Here is a 12,863-nt window from a genome sequence, read left to right as displayed (position 1 = left end):
TTAGGTCCGCTTTAGAGGGCCCGGTGCTAGTGCTTTGTTCCAGTTGCTGATTCTTTCGCAAGCATAAACCGTTCCCTACCAATCCTACTGAAACCGGCCCGGAGGTACGCTAATGTTGGTTTAATGTTTTAAATGTAGGGTAATGTTGTAGGTTTAATTAAAAAAAAGAAACGAAAAAAAAACGAAACAGTACCGTTGAAAGTGGACATTTTGGGACACTTTGGATAGCAACAATGTCAATTACGCAGCGCGCTCTCTCTCTCCCCCAGCGCAGCAGATCGTAGAGTGCGTGCGTGCCTCTGCCTTATCCGGGACCTAAATGCAAGTGAAATTGTTTCACGACACGCCTCGATGCGCCCAGTAGCATCTTCTCAATTTGGCGGCGTTCAACGGGGAAAACCATCACCCAAACCAAACTGATTACGTTAATCAGTAGTAGTAGTAGTAGTAGCACGTTGGTCAGAGCTAATTACAGACGCATGCCAGAGCGAATGGAGGGGGAGTGGTATCCTCTCAATCAAACGCATGATAAACGAAATTCCAACCGACAGATGCTTCACTTCATTAGTGCAGTGGTGCGGAAATGTGGCAGTGTGTGTGTGCCATACAGTTGATCAAGCGCTACCGCTAACTAAGGCCCAATGTTGGCTGTGTAACTCAGTTGTCCTAACTTCGATCATCGAACAATTCGCAACCAATCAACCCGACCCGACCCGAAGGACGGTTGAAGTATGTTGCACGGTTGAACGGGTACTGCCGGAAACGCAAACTGTTTACGAAAAATCTGCCTACCGGAAGCTGAAAGCAAACTTCCTCGGCGAAGTTGTGCAAGAGTTTGCCAAACGGGTGGGTACGGAATTGGCCGGATCCACATCAGGTACCGGCATTGGGGGCTTGCTTTATTGGGGCTTGTTAAACCGAAACCCGTCCCTTCTTTTCTGTGGCGTCGGAGCAAACTGCAGCCGAAGAAACCGCCGTCCCTCAGGAGAGTGTATCAGGCAGTTCAGCTGCTCGCGCTTTCGTAACGAACCATTCCCCGAGCAGAGCGTGAAAGTGCGGGCAAGAATGGGAAGACGGGCAACGGCACAACAATCCGCGCCCAACAACTGAGCCGGTAACTTTTCTTTTCCTTCTCTCGTAAACATAATTCAATTTTCCATACTGTTGCAATTAAGATAATTTGAAAGATAGAAAGCAGGTACGGCTGGTGGCCGGCTGGATGGGCGGTTCGGGTCTGTGAGCAAACTAAGCAGAACCCAGCAAACAAAAAAGAAAGTAACAGAAACCAAGTGAAAAGAAAATCCCTTGAAGGATTATCAGTGGATTGAAAGTTTCTGCTTTCGTTACGTCTATGGCCGGCTCTTCGGCTGTTGGTTTGTTTCATTTCTGTTTGTTTCTTTAGTTTTCTTGTTGCCGTTTCATTTGAGATTTGAAGTTCTTTTTTCTTTTGGGGTTGCGCTGTTACTACACAATACTTTCGTGGCATGGCGGCATGGTGCGGTGGAGCGTACGATTACCACACAGCCTTTGCCTGCACGGACTGCATCGCGCGCGTGATTGTGTATGACAATCAGGGACATATTCTGAATGGTGCTACTGGACGAGAGTTGATAGCGAGAGGGTTGGTCTGCAAGTGACCTTAACATAAATATGAGATTCGGAATGCTCTCCAAGTCATTTTCCAACGCGCATATCGATGAATCTATAGTTATCACGTATTTTATGTGCAATACAATGCCGTTCCGTTTCTTCCATTTGGCTTTCAACATGGTACAGATTAAAGTGCCATCGTGTTTACATAAAGATCCGAAGCGTTACGAAGCGACATGATTTTCAACAACTATAGCTTGCTTTACTTCCCTCACAACTTGTTTAAGTTTTCTTAGGATTTTCAACACATCACAAACTGGATTAAATTTAACAGTTCTTTATGACGTTGACAGTTGTTGAAAAACATCTCTCATTGCCAACCGTCATTTTGTTCAGCACCAAGGCGTTCAGTTGTTCAGCTCCAAGGTGTATGTATTCTATCTACAGTCCACAACGGTTCCATTGGTTGGAGAATCTACGCCAGCTTTGATAATCAGAACGTGATCTTCACTGACAATGCAAGTGTCCTTTAGGCAGTTGAATTTGGAACCCAAACGTGACCCAAAAACTGCAATGTTGATTACTGACATCACTGACATAAATTAAACCTTCTCTAAAGTAACATGGGCAGAGTTCAACACATTTTGTATTTTGGATAGTTTCCTGCTAAAAATAAAGCCAAGCATCACACATCCTGAGGCTATTGCTACTGCACAGATGTGAACACACTTGTAGATGCAATTTGTGTAGATACACACTGTATGTAGATTCAAAATCATCACAGACACTTTGGTTACCCAGAAATTCGAGGCATCAAGTCTACGTACTTCGAGGGTCCAGATGGCATCCTAGCGGTAAATCTCAAGTGTTACGCTGAATTGATAGCTCCGGTTTCGGCTAAGATTTTGTGACGAATCCCTGTGCACACGATCCTTTGGTTAACAACCATCCAAAAAGGGCACTATCTTGCTATTACAGGGTTTTCCAAGTCAGTTTCGAATGTGCACATTTTTATTCACCGCATCTAAGATGTTTTTTTTTTTTTAACAGCTGTCAAAGCAAACACACTTCAAAATGAAATTTTAGTTTCAACACATGATTTTCAACACATCACCACAATCCATCTTGAGTCGTGTTGAAAATCGTGCTGTAGAAATTAAAAATGCTGATGCAATTCGTTGGCGGCTGCTATAAATCCATTGATCATGGCATGCAAATTGATGCCATTTACATGGGCAATAAGGCGACTTTTGATAGCGTGTCCTACAACAACAACTTTTGGAAAAGTATTCTTCTGACTTGATAGATTCGGATTACGACCGCCTATGGTAAAATGAATGGGTATTTATGTGGTGGATCATATGCAGTTAGATTGATATTTCTTCTGGCGTACTTCAGGGCAGCAACCTGGGCCCTGTACTGTTCCTGCTCTAGATAAATGACTTGTGCACGGTACTCCCGGATAATAGTTACCTACTCTACGCAGATAACGCCGAAATCTATCGTCATATCAGTGAGCCGGAGGACCATCTTCCACTACAAACTTCCCTGGTTGAGTTTGTTTCCTGATGCTAGCGTAACACTTCTAAGCGTTTGCATTATTAAATGCGTCACAACCGACCATGAACTCCAGTTGATCATAAATTAAAGCAACTAAACGCTCAGAAGGATCTAGGATCATTTTACCCAATGCTAAACTGTTATCCGAGGAACAGATTGACCAAGTAGTTACTAGATGCAGACGACTACTTGGTATGGTTTTAAACAAGACGCGTGAGCTTCGTGATCATGTGTGTTTTAGATGCAGCACTGCGCACCTATTAGACTTCTACTGGCATCTACTCGGGCCCTTGCGCGACTAGAGTCCAATTATCGGAATCCTAAATGGAAGTATCAACTATCTTGTGCTGCTTACGTAGATTCACCGTTCCGGCCAAAACACTCTGTCGTCGGCCTTTGCCAATATTCTGTCCATTAACTATTGTACATTGTACCGACAAAATGACTCGAGAGGGCTTTGTAGTTGAACATGAATGCTATGCTTCAATTATGCTAACACTGATACTCCTTAAAAAAACTAAATATCAACGCCAAACCTTAGCACTTTTCACCTTACCCTCGTAAAATTTTCGCACCACCGTCCGCTCATCCGTGTGGCGTGCGTGTGCCAGTTGCGGTTGCGGGCAAACTTTAGCTTTGGTCGGGGAAAAGCTGAGAAAACAGCACCATCGAGGTGATAAACAAAGTCGTCATCGACACGGGAGTTGCCAAAGTTGCCCACCAAACCCGGGCACGAGCTCGCGGGACCAATTTGCCATTATGGCTGTACGGGACGACTCGGGCATGTAAGATTTTGGCTTTGGTTTGCTTTTTTTCGCCGTTTTTGTGTCTGTTTTTTGTGTAGTATCTTCTTCCTCACTAGCGATCTTGCGTCTTTTATTAGTTGGGTTCCATGTTTTTTTGGATTTGCGTGTGCAGCATCCCCGGACAGGAAGCAGGTCGCGTTTCCACTGCGGTTGTAAATGAACAAAACGCAAGTTGTGAAATATGAAAAATGGCATTCACTTTATCGTAGACTCAACGATGGGAAGAGAGGGGGGAAAAAGATCCCGTAAAGAATTGGTATGTAGGGAGATTTTTCAATAGTTTTCTGTCCGCATCCGTAATGCCAACGGACCGAAGGATCGGTGTCCCTGCAAATCTGAACAAACAAAACAAATCGGCAAATATCGTAACCGTCGTCAGCGTGTTTTGCTTGCCCCTGTGCGTCACAGGATGGCGTGTGTTTGGGGAAGCAGTTACCCGAACGGGGACATCCTAGGAGTCAAAAATGGATCGCGCAATTCGACTTGGTTTGTGTGCGTTTCTTTTCTTTTTTCTTACTGCTTTGCCATCCGTTGCAGTTGGTCCAGGATGGTAAAGTTTATCGTATGGCCAGCGAAAGAAGCTCTGTTCGGCAAAGGGACTGTGGGAAATATCTGGTCGATCTGCCATTTGAATGCTCCCTCTATTCTGCACCAAGATTGTATGTGTGTGTGTAATAAAAAGGAAAGCTGAGGGGTAAAGCAACCTTCGGTCGATGATAAATTGAACGCAAAAAAATATGAAATGGATACGGATCCAAACTTTTCGACGGGGTCTTTGAATTTTGCGGAATGAAAAATGGCTGAGGTGCGCAACTTTCGACAAAAACCGAAACGGCAAAGTGGAAAATTGAAAACCGCTCCTACGCGTCTCTCACAACCACCTTCCTGGAAAAATGTTGAAAATCAGCAGAGTGAGGAAGGTGTAAAACTAATGCTTTTGTAGCATAGAAAATGGATGCGGTTTGCAAGTCGTTTTCTTCGAACCGAGTTAGATGGTTGTGGGAAGGACCGGTGGCTTGTGGACTGTGTTTTGACCTTTTACTCATAATAATGAATGGATCCTGCTTATTTGTATGCATGTTTGATTGTGGTGTAAAAATAGCGTTTCGAGAATCGGTGAACCCACAGGCACCAGCTGGGAAGTGAGGAATGGCTTTTGTGCGTTTGATCGTTTCAAAATGGTTTTAACTATGCGTAGTGGAAAGATGTAGAGTTTGTTCCCTATACTAGGTTTAATTAGTTTATTTAGAATTATACACTTTAGGAGGAAGCAGATACAAAGGATAGCAAAATGCTATCATTTGTACAGTGTTTGATTGCAATTTAAAATACAATCACTCAATACAATATTTACCAACATCTGTTCAATTTTAAGCAAGAAAGCTAAAATTTCATGTTGCCAGTGGAACAAATTTTATCACTGGGTTGTATTTTTCATGTTCATCTGACAGTTCAATGAAACAAACAAAATCAATCAAACATGAGCTAACGTGATCGATCCTACGACAAATCGGTTTTTGGTACATCGGTACATTTTTTAAACGGTAAGATAATCCAGGCTGAAAACCTTAGCCGTTGGGCGAGTGGTTTTGTATGGAATGTTGACATGATGATGTACTGATATAAAAATCGTTTTTAAAAAAGCTGGCGTCGTGACTATTATTGATTAATATACCAATTCTACTAAAATTCCTACGCTATTTCGCTACACTATTCCTCAGGTGCAAGTTTCGTTCTGCATTCGGAATTCCAACGCTATTTCCTACGCTGAATTCCTACACTAATTCCTACGCCATTCCTACACTGTACATTACATTACCACAGGTATTACACACAGGATTACAGGTACAGTTCCAGGAAAGGGTTTAAATTGGAAGTTATGTCAGGACCAATATGGGCTCAGTTTCACGTCTAGAATTAGTATGATTTCAAGCTCGGATCCAGGACTGGTTCATGCTCGGTTCCAAGGTTGGTACGCGTTCATAATCGATTCCAGGACCGGTATGGGATCATGATCAGTGCCAAGACCGGTTTGGGTCCATGATAGGTTCCGTACTGGGTTCAGCATCCCCGTTTAGAGGTTTCGAGGTCTATAACTTTAGCGTACTTTTCAGATATGAAAGGATCTTTGAACATTCGTTGTGCAGCCCTAAAATCTGACCTAGTTAATTTGGTAAATTTTATTTGTAAAGTGTTCGTTTGGAATTTCAGTAAAACCTTCCAATTAGGGTTTCTTAATCCAATTGATTAATTATTATTTATCTAATTTTTTCCTGAACCCCATACTTATCTAGTCACACCTTTAATTTTAGTGTAATTTTAATTTTGTAATTAAATGATTACTAATAAACTTTTAATTGATTCTAATACAGGGTTTTCCAGGGGTTCTCATAGTCGTGGGACACTTCTTCAACTCTTTCTTATGGGAAGTAAACATCATATGATGGAAATTTGAGTCTATGGCACCCTTTTGGGCAGGTTACTTGGAAATTCCTATTGGATTTGTCCAACGAGGATGCTATAGAGTCCAATTCCCCTTACATTAAGTTCATTTCACTTAAGAAAGAGTCAATAAAGCGTCCCACAGCTATGATTACTCCTGGAAAACCCTGTAATAAGCTTTAAATTTTTATAAGCTTTTAAAATTATATTGGCAAGCCTATAACATAAACCGTGCTGTTTCTAGATATCATAATTATCATATAAAAGAACAAAGTCAATAATAAAAAAAACATTTAAAGTAAATTGGTTGTTACAAAGAATAAAACACGAAAAAAGGATCAAAAATATAATGCAACGAACTTTTATAATAGAAAATCATAAAAAAAATTATTAAAATGTCAACACGTAAAAGTTTACATCAAATGTGATTATTTTTCGATTCCTTGTGTTACAAACTTACATCACACACAAACCTCAAATCTATACACCGCCGTTTTCCATGTACCAAAGCCATTGAAAGGAACCATATGGTGCGCTTGTCGACCCGAGAGCGAATAAATAATCATCATCTTTCAATTTAGAGACGCCGCTTCCCTCACGCCGCTATTGTGGGTTGCGTCTTTCAACACTTTCTACTTTGGAGCGCATTTATCATCATCAACTGAAAATTAGAGAAACCATTTTACATGCAACATTCAAGCGGTAAAAGAGACAGCAAAAAGCAGCTTGCAACTGCATTCGAGCGAACGGTGGCACCGTGTAGGAATCGAAATCATTGGATTGCTGTTGGTGGACGCACCTTCCGGAAGGCAGGAAATCGATCGAAATAGTCACGCTGATAGCTGGTAATGTATGGACACCGTTTGACCTCGGGCGGGATCGTTTTCTTCGCACGTATGCATGCCAGCTGATGCTGCTGCTGCTGCTCCTGGAAGTGACCCCAGACGGTATCGCTCATTGCCTGCGCAGTGGTTCGCGGGATGAAGTGTTTGGTGGTGTAGCCGAAGGTACGATAAGCCGCTCCTCCCTGTAGTGGAAACAGTGCATGCATGCAGTGCAAACCTTTCGAAACGTTAAGCGCTTCAGCATCATACTTACGCCCACCCTGTTCCACAGGCAGCAGTCGTACGGGTACTGCTGGATGCGTTCGGACCATCCGGAAATTTTGACTCGATCGTCGGAATACTTGCGTACAATGTCATGCTCCATGTCTGTTTTTTGGGGTTCGATTCACCGGTTGGGGCTTAAAATAATGAGAACAAAATAAAATGTGTTTCGTTAGTGGGTGTGAACAGAAAAAACAACAAAAAAAACGCTGCAATTATCTTAATTTCCCAGCCGAAAAATGGAAATGGAAATTGAATTTAAATTTAGTGCTCCCGGCAAACCCACAAACTACAACTCGTGACAAATCATGCAAAGTGTAATGGGGGAAAAAGAAGTCATTAAACAAAAAAAAAATCATGTGCACGGTAACAACACAATCCACCAGAACATCAGAATGCTGTAAAACGGGCGCGACAATCACCTTCGGCACATTGCTTCCTACGCGCTGTTGCGCGTTTTGTGTGTATGTGTGAGTGTGTGGGGTTTGGCGCGATCGTGGTTTGCGTGGGAAAACAAAAAACCATTTTATCGAAATAAGAGTCACAAGCTTTGCGTTCGAAGCAGAGTGAAAACAACTGTTAAGCCGTAAAAACAGGGGAATATTGTGAGCGAGTTTTCGCGGAAACGGACACCGGAAAAGCGAACGGACCAAGGAGTGTATCGAATTTTGTCGCTTCATTCCAAAAATCGACCCATTAAATTATTTTCGGCTTTGCTGCTTACACGGACACCGTGGCAAGTGCAATTAAAATGGTGCGACAGAATTTATTTCAATTCGTACGGCTTGTTTTAATTTTAATGGTTAAAAATGCTGGTTGGAGATGGAAAGGGGATTGAAATTAAAAAAGAAAAAAAACACACAGACATACGTATTCACAAATGCATATAATTAATAGACTTCGATTTCAAGAGTGTTGTGTAGAGAGTATGTGAAATAATACTTTTTAAAAGGCTGTTAATTTTAGGTCAATATTTCAGGGATATTTTTTGTTATTTAATTGATGGTCATTTTAAACACATTCCAATGAAGTGATAATGAAACCCTTTTTTTCACAGAACAGAACTGAACTATTAATTGTAAATAAACAATTTTGTATTAAACACAGCTGATAAAAGCCCGGCTAATGGACTTGCACACAAGCAGTATATTTGTTTAATTTTTTTTGTGTGATAAGCAAAAGTGTGTATCCATTTATAACCAAACAAGTACCAGGCGTCTCCACCACCAGCATGTGGTGGAGGATAATGGGAATTGTAAACTACTAGGTTTTTTTTTCACCATTTTGATATCAATACGCTCATCCTGGAATGTAATTGAAGTCGAATGAATTTATAAAATGTATGAGACCATAAAAAATCGGTAACGGTTTAATTTACCGTTTTACCACTACTGCGGAAAGAGAACAACGTTTTTGGTTCGGGGGATGAAAATTGTGTAGTTATTTATGACCATTGTTTAACGAAGTGGAAATAGATAGTAAAAATAAAATATTAAATAGCAAGAAAACGAAACAAAAAACTTTACTTTCAGCTGTACAAATATCGGCTTTCACAGCACACAGCTCACAAGCGCAAACAAACTGACAACAAAAATGAAATTGTTCACGTACCTTTTTATGTCTGAATAGCCTTTTTGGGAGTTGTAATTAATATTAATTTACCGCCTTGAATAAGCCGTTTTGTGCTACACTTAGTTTTAATTAAACAGATTTTGTGACTAATTGGAGTAAAAGTCTAAATCGAATCGGAACTGTTGTGTGAGAGTGGTTTCACTTTCATGATTTGTTTGTTTGGCGTTGCAACAGCCTACTGTGAAGAGTGTTTTAATCATTTAAAATCAAACGAACTGAGTGCTTTGATCAAGATGCACATAGAAAGGTGAGACATTTAAATATTCATCTTGATTATCAACATTCTCACCGCGCGGCTACATGAGGTGAAATATACAGCGAAATCAAGGTGTTATAAATGACAAGGTGAAGTTGTTCAGAGCAAAATGACAATTCTCGACTTGACACATCTCTTCTGGGGGCTCCGGTATAAAAATCGGGGAGGGCTGGTGCGGGGTAATGAAATTTGTATGCAGAGAGTGACAGATGTCCCCCACAATGTCGCCCAGCAAAAGCGGTAAAAATCAACCTTCTAAATACATTATCCTTGAGCGAAATGAACTATTTGACAGGCGAAATATCTGACGGATAAAGCATCACAGCAACCAGCTGATGTGCAATGTAAACAAATAACGTGCAGAAAATCGTAATTAAATCCATTAAATAACTTCAATATCGAGTATTTCGTCAATTTTTAGTCAACAGTTCACAATTTCTTCCAATTAGGGAATGTTCTGCTTAAGAAGCTATTATTTTTAATAGAATTTTGAAAGCGGATGTTGTGTCTCCCCCATCCCTTTAGCTGTATCTGTCAGATATTTCACCTGTCAAATAGTTCATTTCGCTATATATTTCACCTCATGTAGCCGCGCGGTCAAATTTTTTTAACAGATGATCAGGCAAAATAATTTATTTATTTTCTGAACAAGAGGTAAAACTGTATTAATGCTTCAATAAATAGCCTCAATACATACTGTATGCACCAGTATGTATTCAATAGGTTTAATTGAAATTTAGCAGTACAATTGAAGCTTGAACTTAAAAAAGACTTAAATCGGTTAAATTCATTTAATTCAATAAATTGCGGCTTTTTAACAGCAGTTTAGCTATGACTTAAATGATATGAAAAATTTCTCTTGTTAAGCATATTAAGCATGCAAACAAAATGTTCTAATACATATATTATTTCTATTAATAAGCTAACATAAGTCCATAGTCCTATCCTTCATTTGGTTTACTAAATGAAAAAAAAAATCTTTAAAGATTAATGATGAAATAGCAACTTTACGATATACAAGGTTTATATTTTTAGATCCTGCAAAACAATTCTTGAATGTTACTATGTTCTTTGCGTTTCTCCTTCTCAGTGATATAAGCCAGTAAACCACAAGCATCGTATATAATTGCTCAAATGCCTTATCTTCCCTTGCTGGTTCAAAGATTACAAATCTTCTGTGCTTCTTCGTCAAAAAAAAAAAAAAAAAGTTTGAATGCAGGCATCGTCTTCAAAAGCGCGTAACGAGCGACGCATTCGTTTGGAAAATTCGTCAAATTGCGCTGCCAGCCGGCTATCGTTCGCTTGCCATTTCGGCTTGCCGTAGCCGTGGTCGTAATGTAATTTTCTACCCCACTTCCCTTCTCTCTCTCTCTCTCCCACGTTGGGCGTTTCGAGTGTCCCTAGTTTGGAGGTTCTTTTTTGGTAGCAACATTCCCGCACCTTCGTTAATACTCCCCGGGGGCAATAAATAAGATAATACAAGCAGGCTGACCAACAACTGGCGTCACCGAGCGAATGAATGGAAACGCAATAGAACAAACAAAACCACAGGGACATGGGACTGGAGGCTAAAAAGAATACAGCTCGTTCACCAGCAGGGGTTCCAGATAAGGCACCGAAGCAAAACTGTTGAGATTGAGCTTTCATTAGTGTCCCTTCCCGGAGGGGAGGGTTTCCTCGTTCAAGGCGACTAAATCGCCCCTTCCCAAGAACGGGAAGGATTAGTTTCATTTCACAAATCGATTACTGACCTCCAGTGTGAGCGTGGTAAGCTTAGTGGGTAATCCGGATGGAAAAATGAAGCGTCTCGTTTTCGGTTTTGCTGCCGTAACATCCTTCCTCCTTGTTTGCTTCCATTCCTTTGCAACGAAGAAAACAAGCGTAAAACGAAAGCAACCGCATCTCGCGCACTTCTTAAATCCTGCGCTTCACTTCCCAGTGATATATTGCCCCAGACGGATGGACAGTAACCGGAAGCTTACATCTCTACGGATGGGAGCATTCATGCGTACCAGTCACCAGAAATACGGTCACCAATAACTTTGCCAACCAGTGGCAGCAGCAGCATCAGCAGAAGTCAGCGTTGTGCAATTCTTACCGTTCCCCCTAGGCGAGCAAACGGAAGACGACGATGTTCAGTGCGTGATGGATTTGATAATTATGTGAGTGTGGTGGAACCGCGGCACTAGCGGTCGGTCATTCAATTCACGCGAGCCCGCAACGATCGCACGATGTGGCATTTTCCCGGCGGTTGCTGACTTCTGACAGGCGAAAGCTCCCTTTTTTGGCAAGAAAAACGACGCAAGCTCAGAATTGACTCGGAAGGGATTTTCTCACTTCACGCTGCGGAAACTTTCGCGCGTTCTCCTTCGGGCAGTTTTCTTTCGCCTGCAACGCGCAACGAAGAAATGGAAAAGGGAGTGAGAGAAAAACTATGATAATTATTTTCCACCGCCAAACCAAAACCACGCTATCCGGTGAGCGTGCCAACTGTAACGGCGAAAAAAACCCCGCCACTTGGAAAGCAAATAAAGAGCAAAAAAACTGTTCAATCAAAGTAGATGCAGGCACGGTGCATATGTCTCGCAAAGCCGCACGGTTGCTACAGTAACGATGGGGATACTTTTCTTGCAATATGTTGACGGTTTGGACGGACATTTGGGAAGTTTGCCGAGTTTGTGGCGTGAAGTATTTTACCAAACCAAAAGTTGAAAAAAAAAAAGTATTTAAAGAATGTTTCCCAACTGCATCCAGCACGAAGTTTCGCGCACAAGATCTGCAATAAATTTGGCGCAAAACGTAACCTACCTTCCTCTCGGCCCTGTTTGCGCCGTCTCGTCTTGCGCTGCAGTTTGGCTCGGGGCGTATACTTCACACGGAACGTGCCGTTTGTTTTTGGTACCATGTTTTTTTCCGTACCATTTGCAAGCAAGAAGAAAAAGAGATTCCTTTCCATTCTCTTTTTTGAGGGGGGTTTTAGTTGCTAGTGAACCCCTCCCCCTCCCTCTCGTCCTGTGTCCCTGTGTGGAGAATAAAAAGTACAGCTTAATTAGTTCAGCGCTATGCAGTCGAAACTGGCCGGCTTATTTGTTTACGCTACGCGAGTGGTACGTCACGTAAGGCGAGGTGATGGTGGCAGAGTGGCAAAGGACTGCTACTCGGGCGGGGGCGAGGTGAAACGATAAAGGGTGAATAGGGCGTACTTCCGTTTCGTCGATCACGGACTACGACCCCCTCGGCTCTGCTTGATGCAGCATTTTTCGGCTTCCGGTTTCGAGAAGGTGGGTGAAACACTAAGCTAAGAATAGCGTACCGTGCCTGGTGGGTTTTGCACTGTTGCCCGGCTTCAAGTTTTCGGTTCACTGTTTATTGTTGTTTAATTTAATTATTGTCTTGAAGCTGCTGCTACTGCTGCTACTGGAACTGCTCTTATTTGCTTGTCTGTCGAGTATTTTCCGGTACTTGTGATGT

General features: G+C 41.7%; 1 protein-coding gene across 1 annotated transcript; it reads right to left on the bottom strand.

Moving 5' to 3' along the window:
• Window positions 1–6,806: 6,806 nt before the first annotated feature.
• On the bottom strand, window positions 6,807–9,295 carry LOC120958158 (uncharacterized). The gene is made up of 4 exons (XM_040380752.2): window positions 9,116–9,295; window positions 7,497–7,641; window positions 7,198–7,425; window positions 6,807–7,059 (listed from the first exon to the last, which is right to left on the bottom strand). The coding sequence occupies exons 2-4, from the start codon at window positions 7,605–7,607 to the stop codon at window positions 7,021–7,023; spliced, it is 378 nt and encodes a 125-aa protein (XP_040236686.2). The 5' UTR covers window positions 7,608–7,641; window positions 9,116–9,295; the 3' UTR covers window positions 6,807–7,020.
• Between the last annotated feature and the right edge of the window lie 3,568 nt (window positions 9,296–12,863).

This window comes from Anopheles coluzzii, chromosome 3, assembly GCF_943734685.1.
Source record: "Anopheles coluzzii chromosome 3, AcolN3, whole genome shotgun sequence".
NCBI classification, from domain to species: Eukaryota; Metazoa; Arthropoda; class Insecta; order Diptera; family Culicidae; genus Anopheles; species Anopheles coluzzii.
This window is presented reverse-complemented; position numbering and strand designations above follow the sequence as displayed.

Bases quoted from the DNA above. Each gene is read 5' to 3' on its own strand.
- LOC120958158 (XM_040380752.2), bottom strand. From the start codon at position 7,607: ATGGAGCATGACATTGTACGCAAGTATTCCGACGATCGAGTCAAAATT. The intron at 7,426-7,496 runs GTAAGTATGATG...TTTCCACTACAG, and splicing joins GCCTGTGGAACAGGGTGGGC to GGAGGAGCGGCTTATCGTAC. The intron at 7,060-7,197 runs GTGCGTCCACCA...TCTAATTTTCAG, and splicing joins GATTTCCTGCCTTCCGGAAG to TTGATGATGATAAATGCGCT.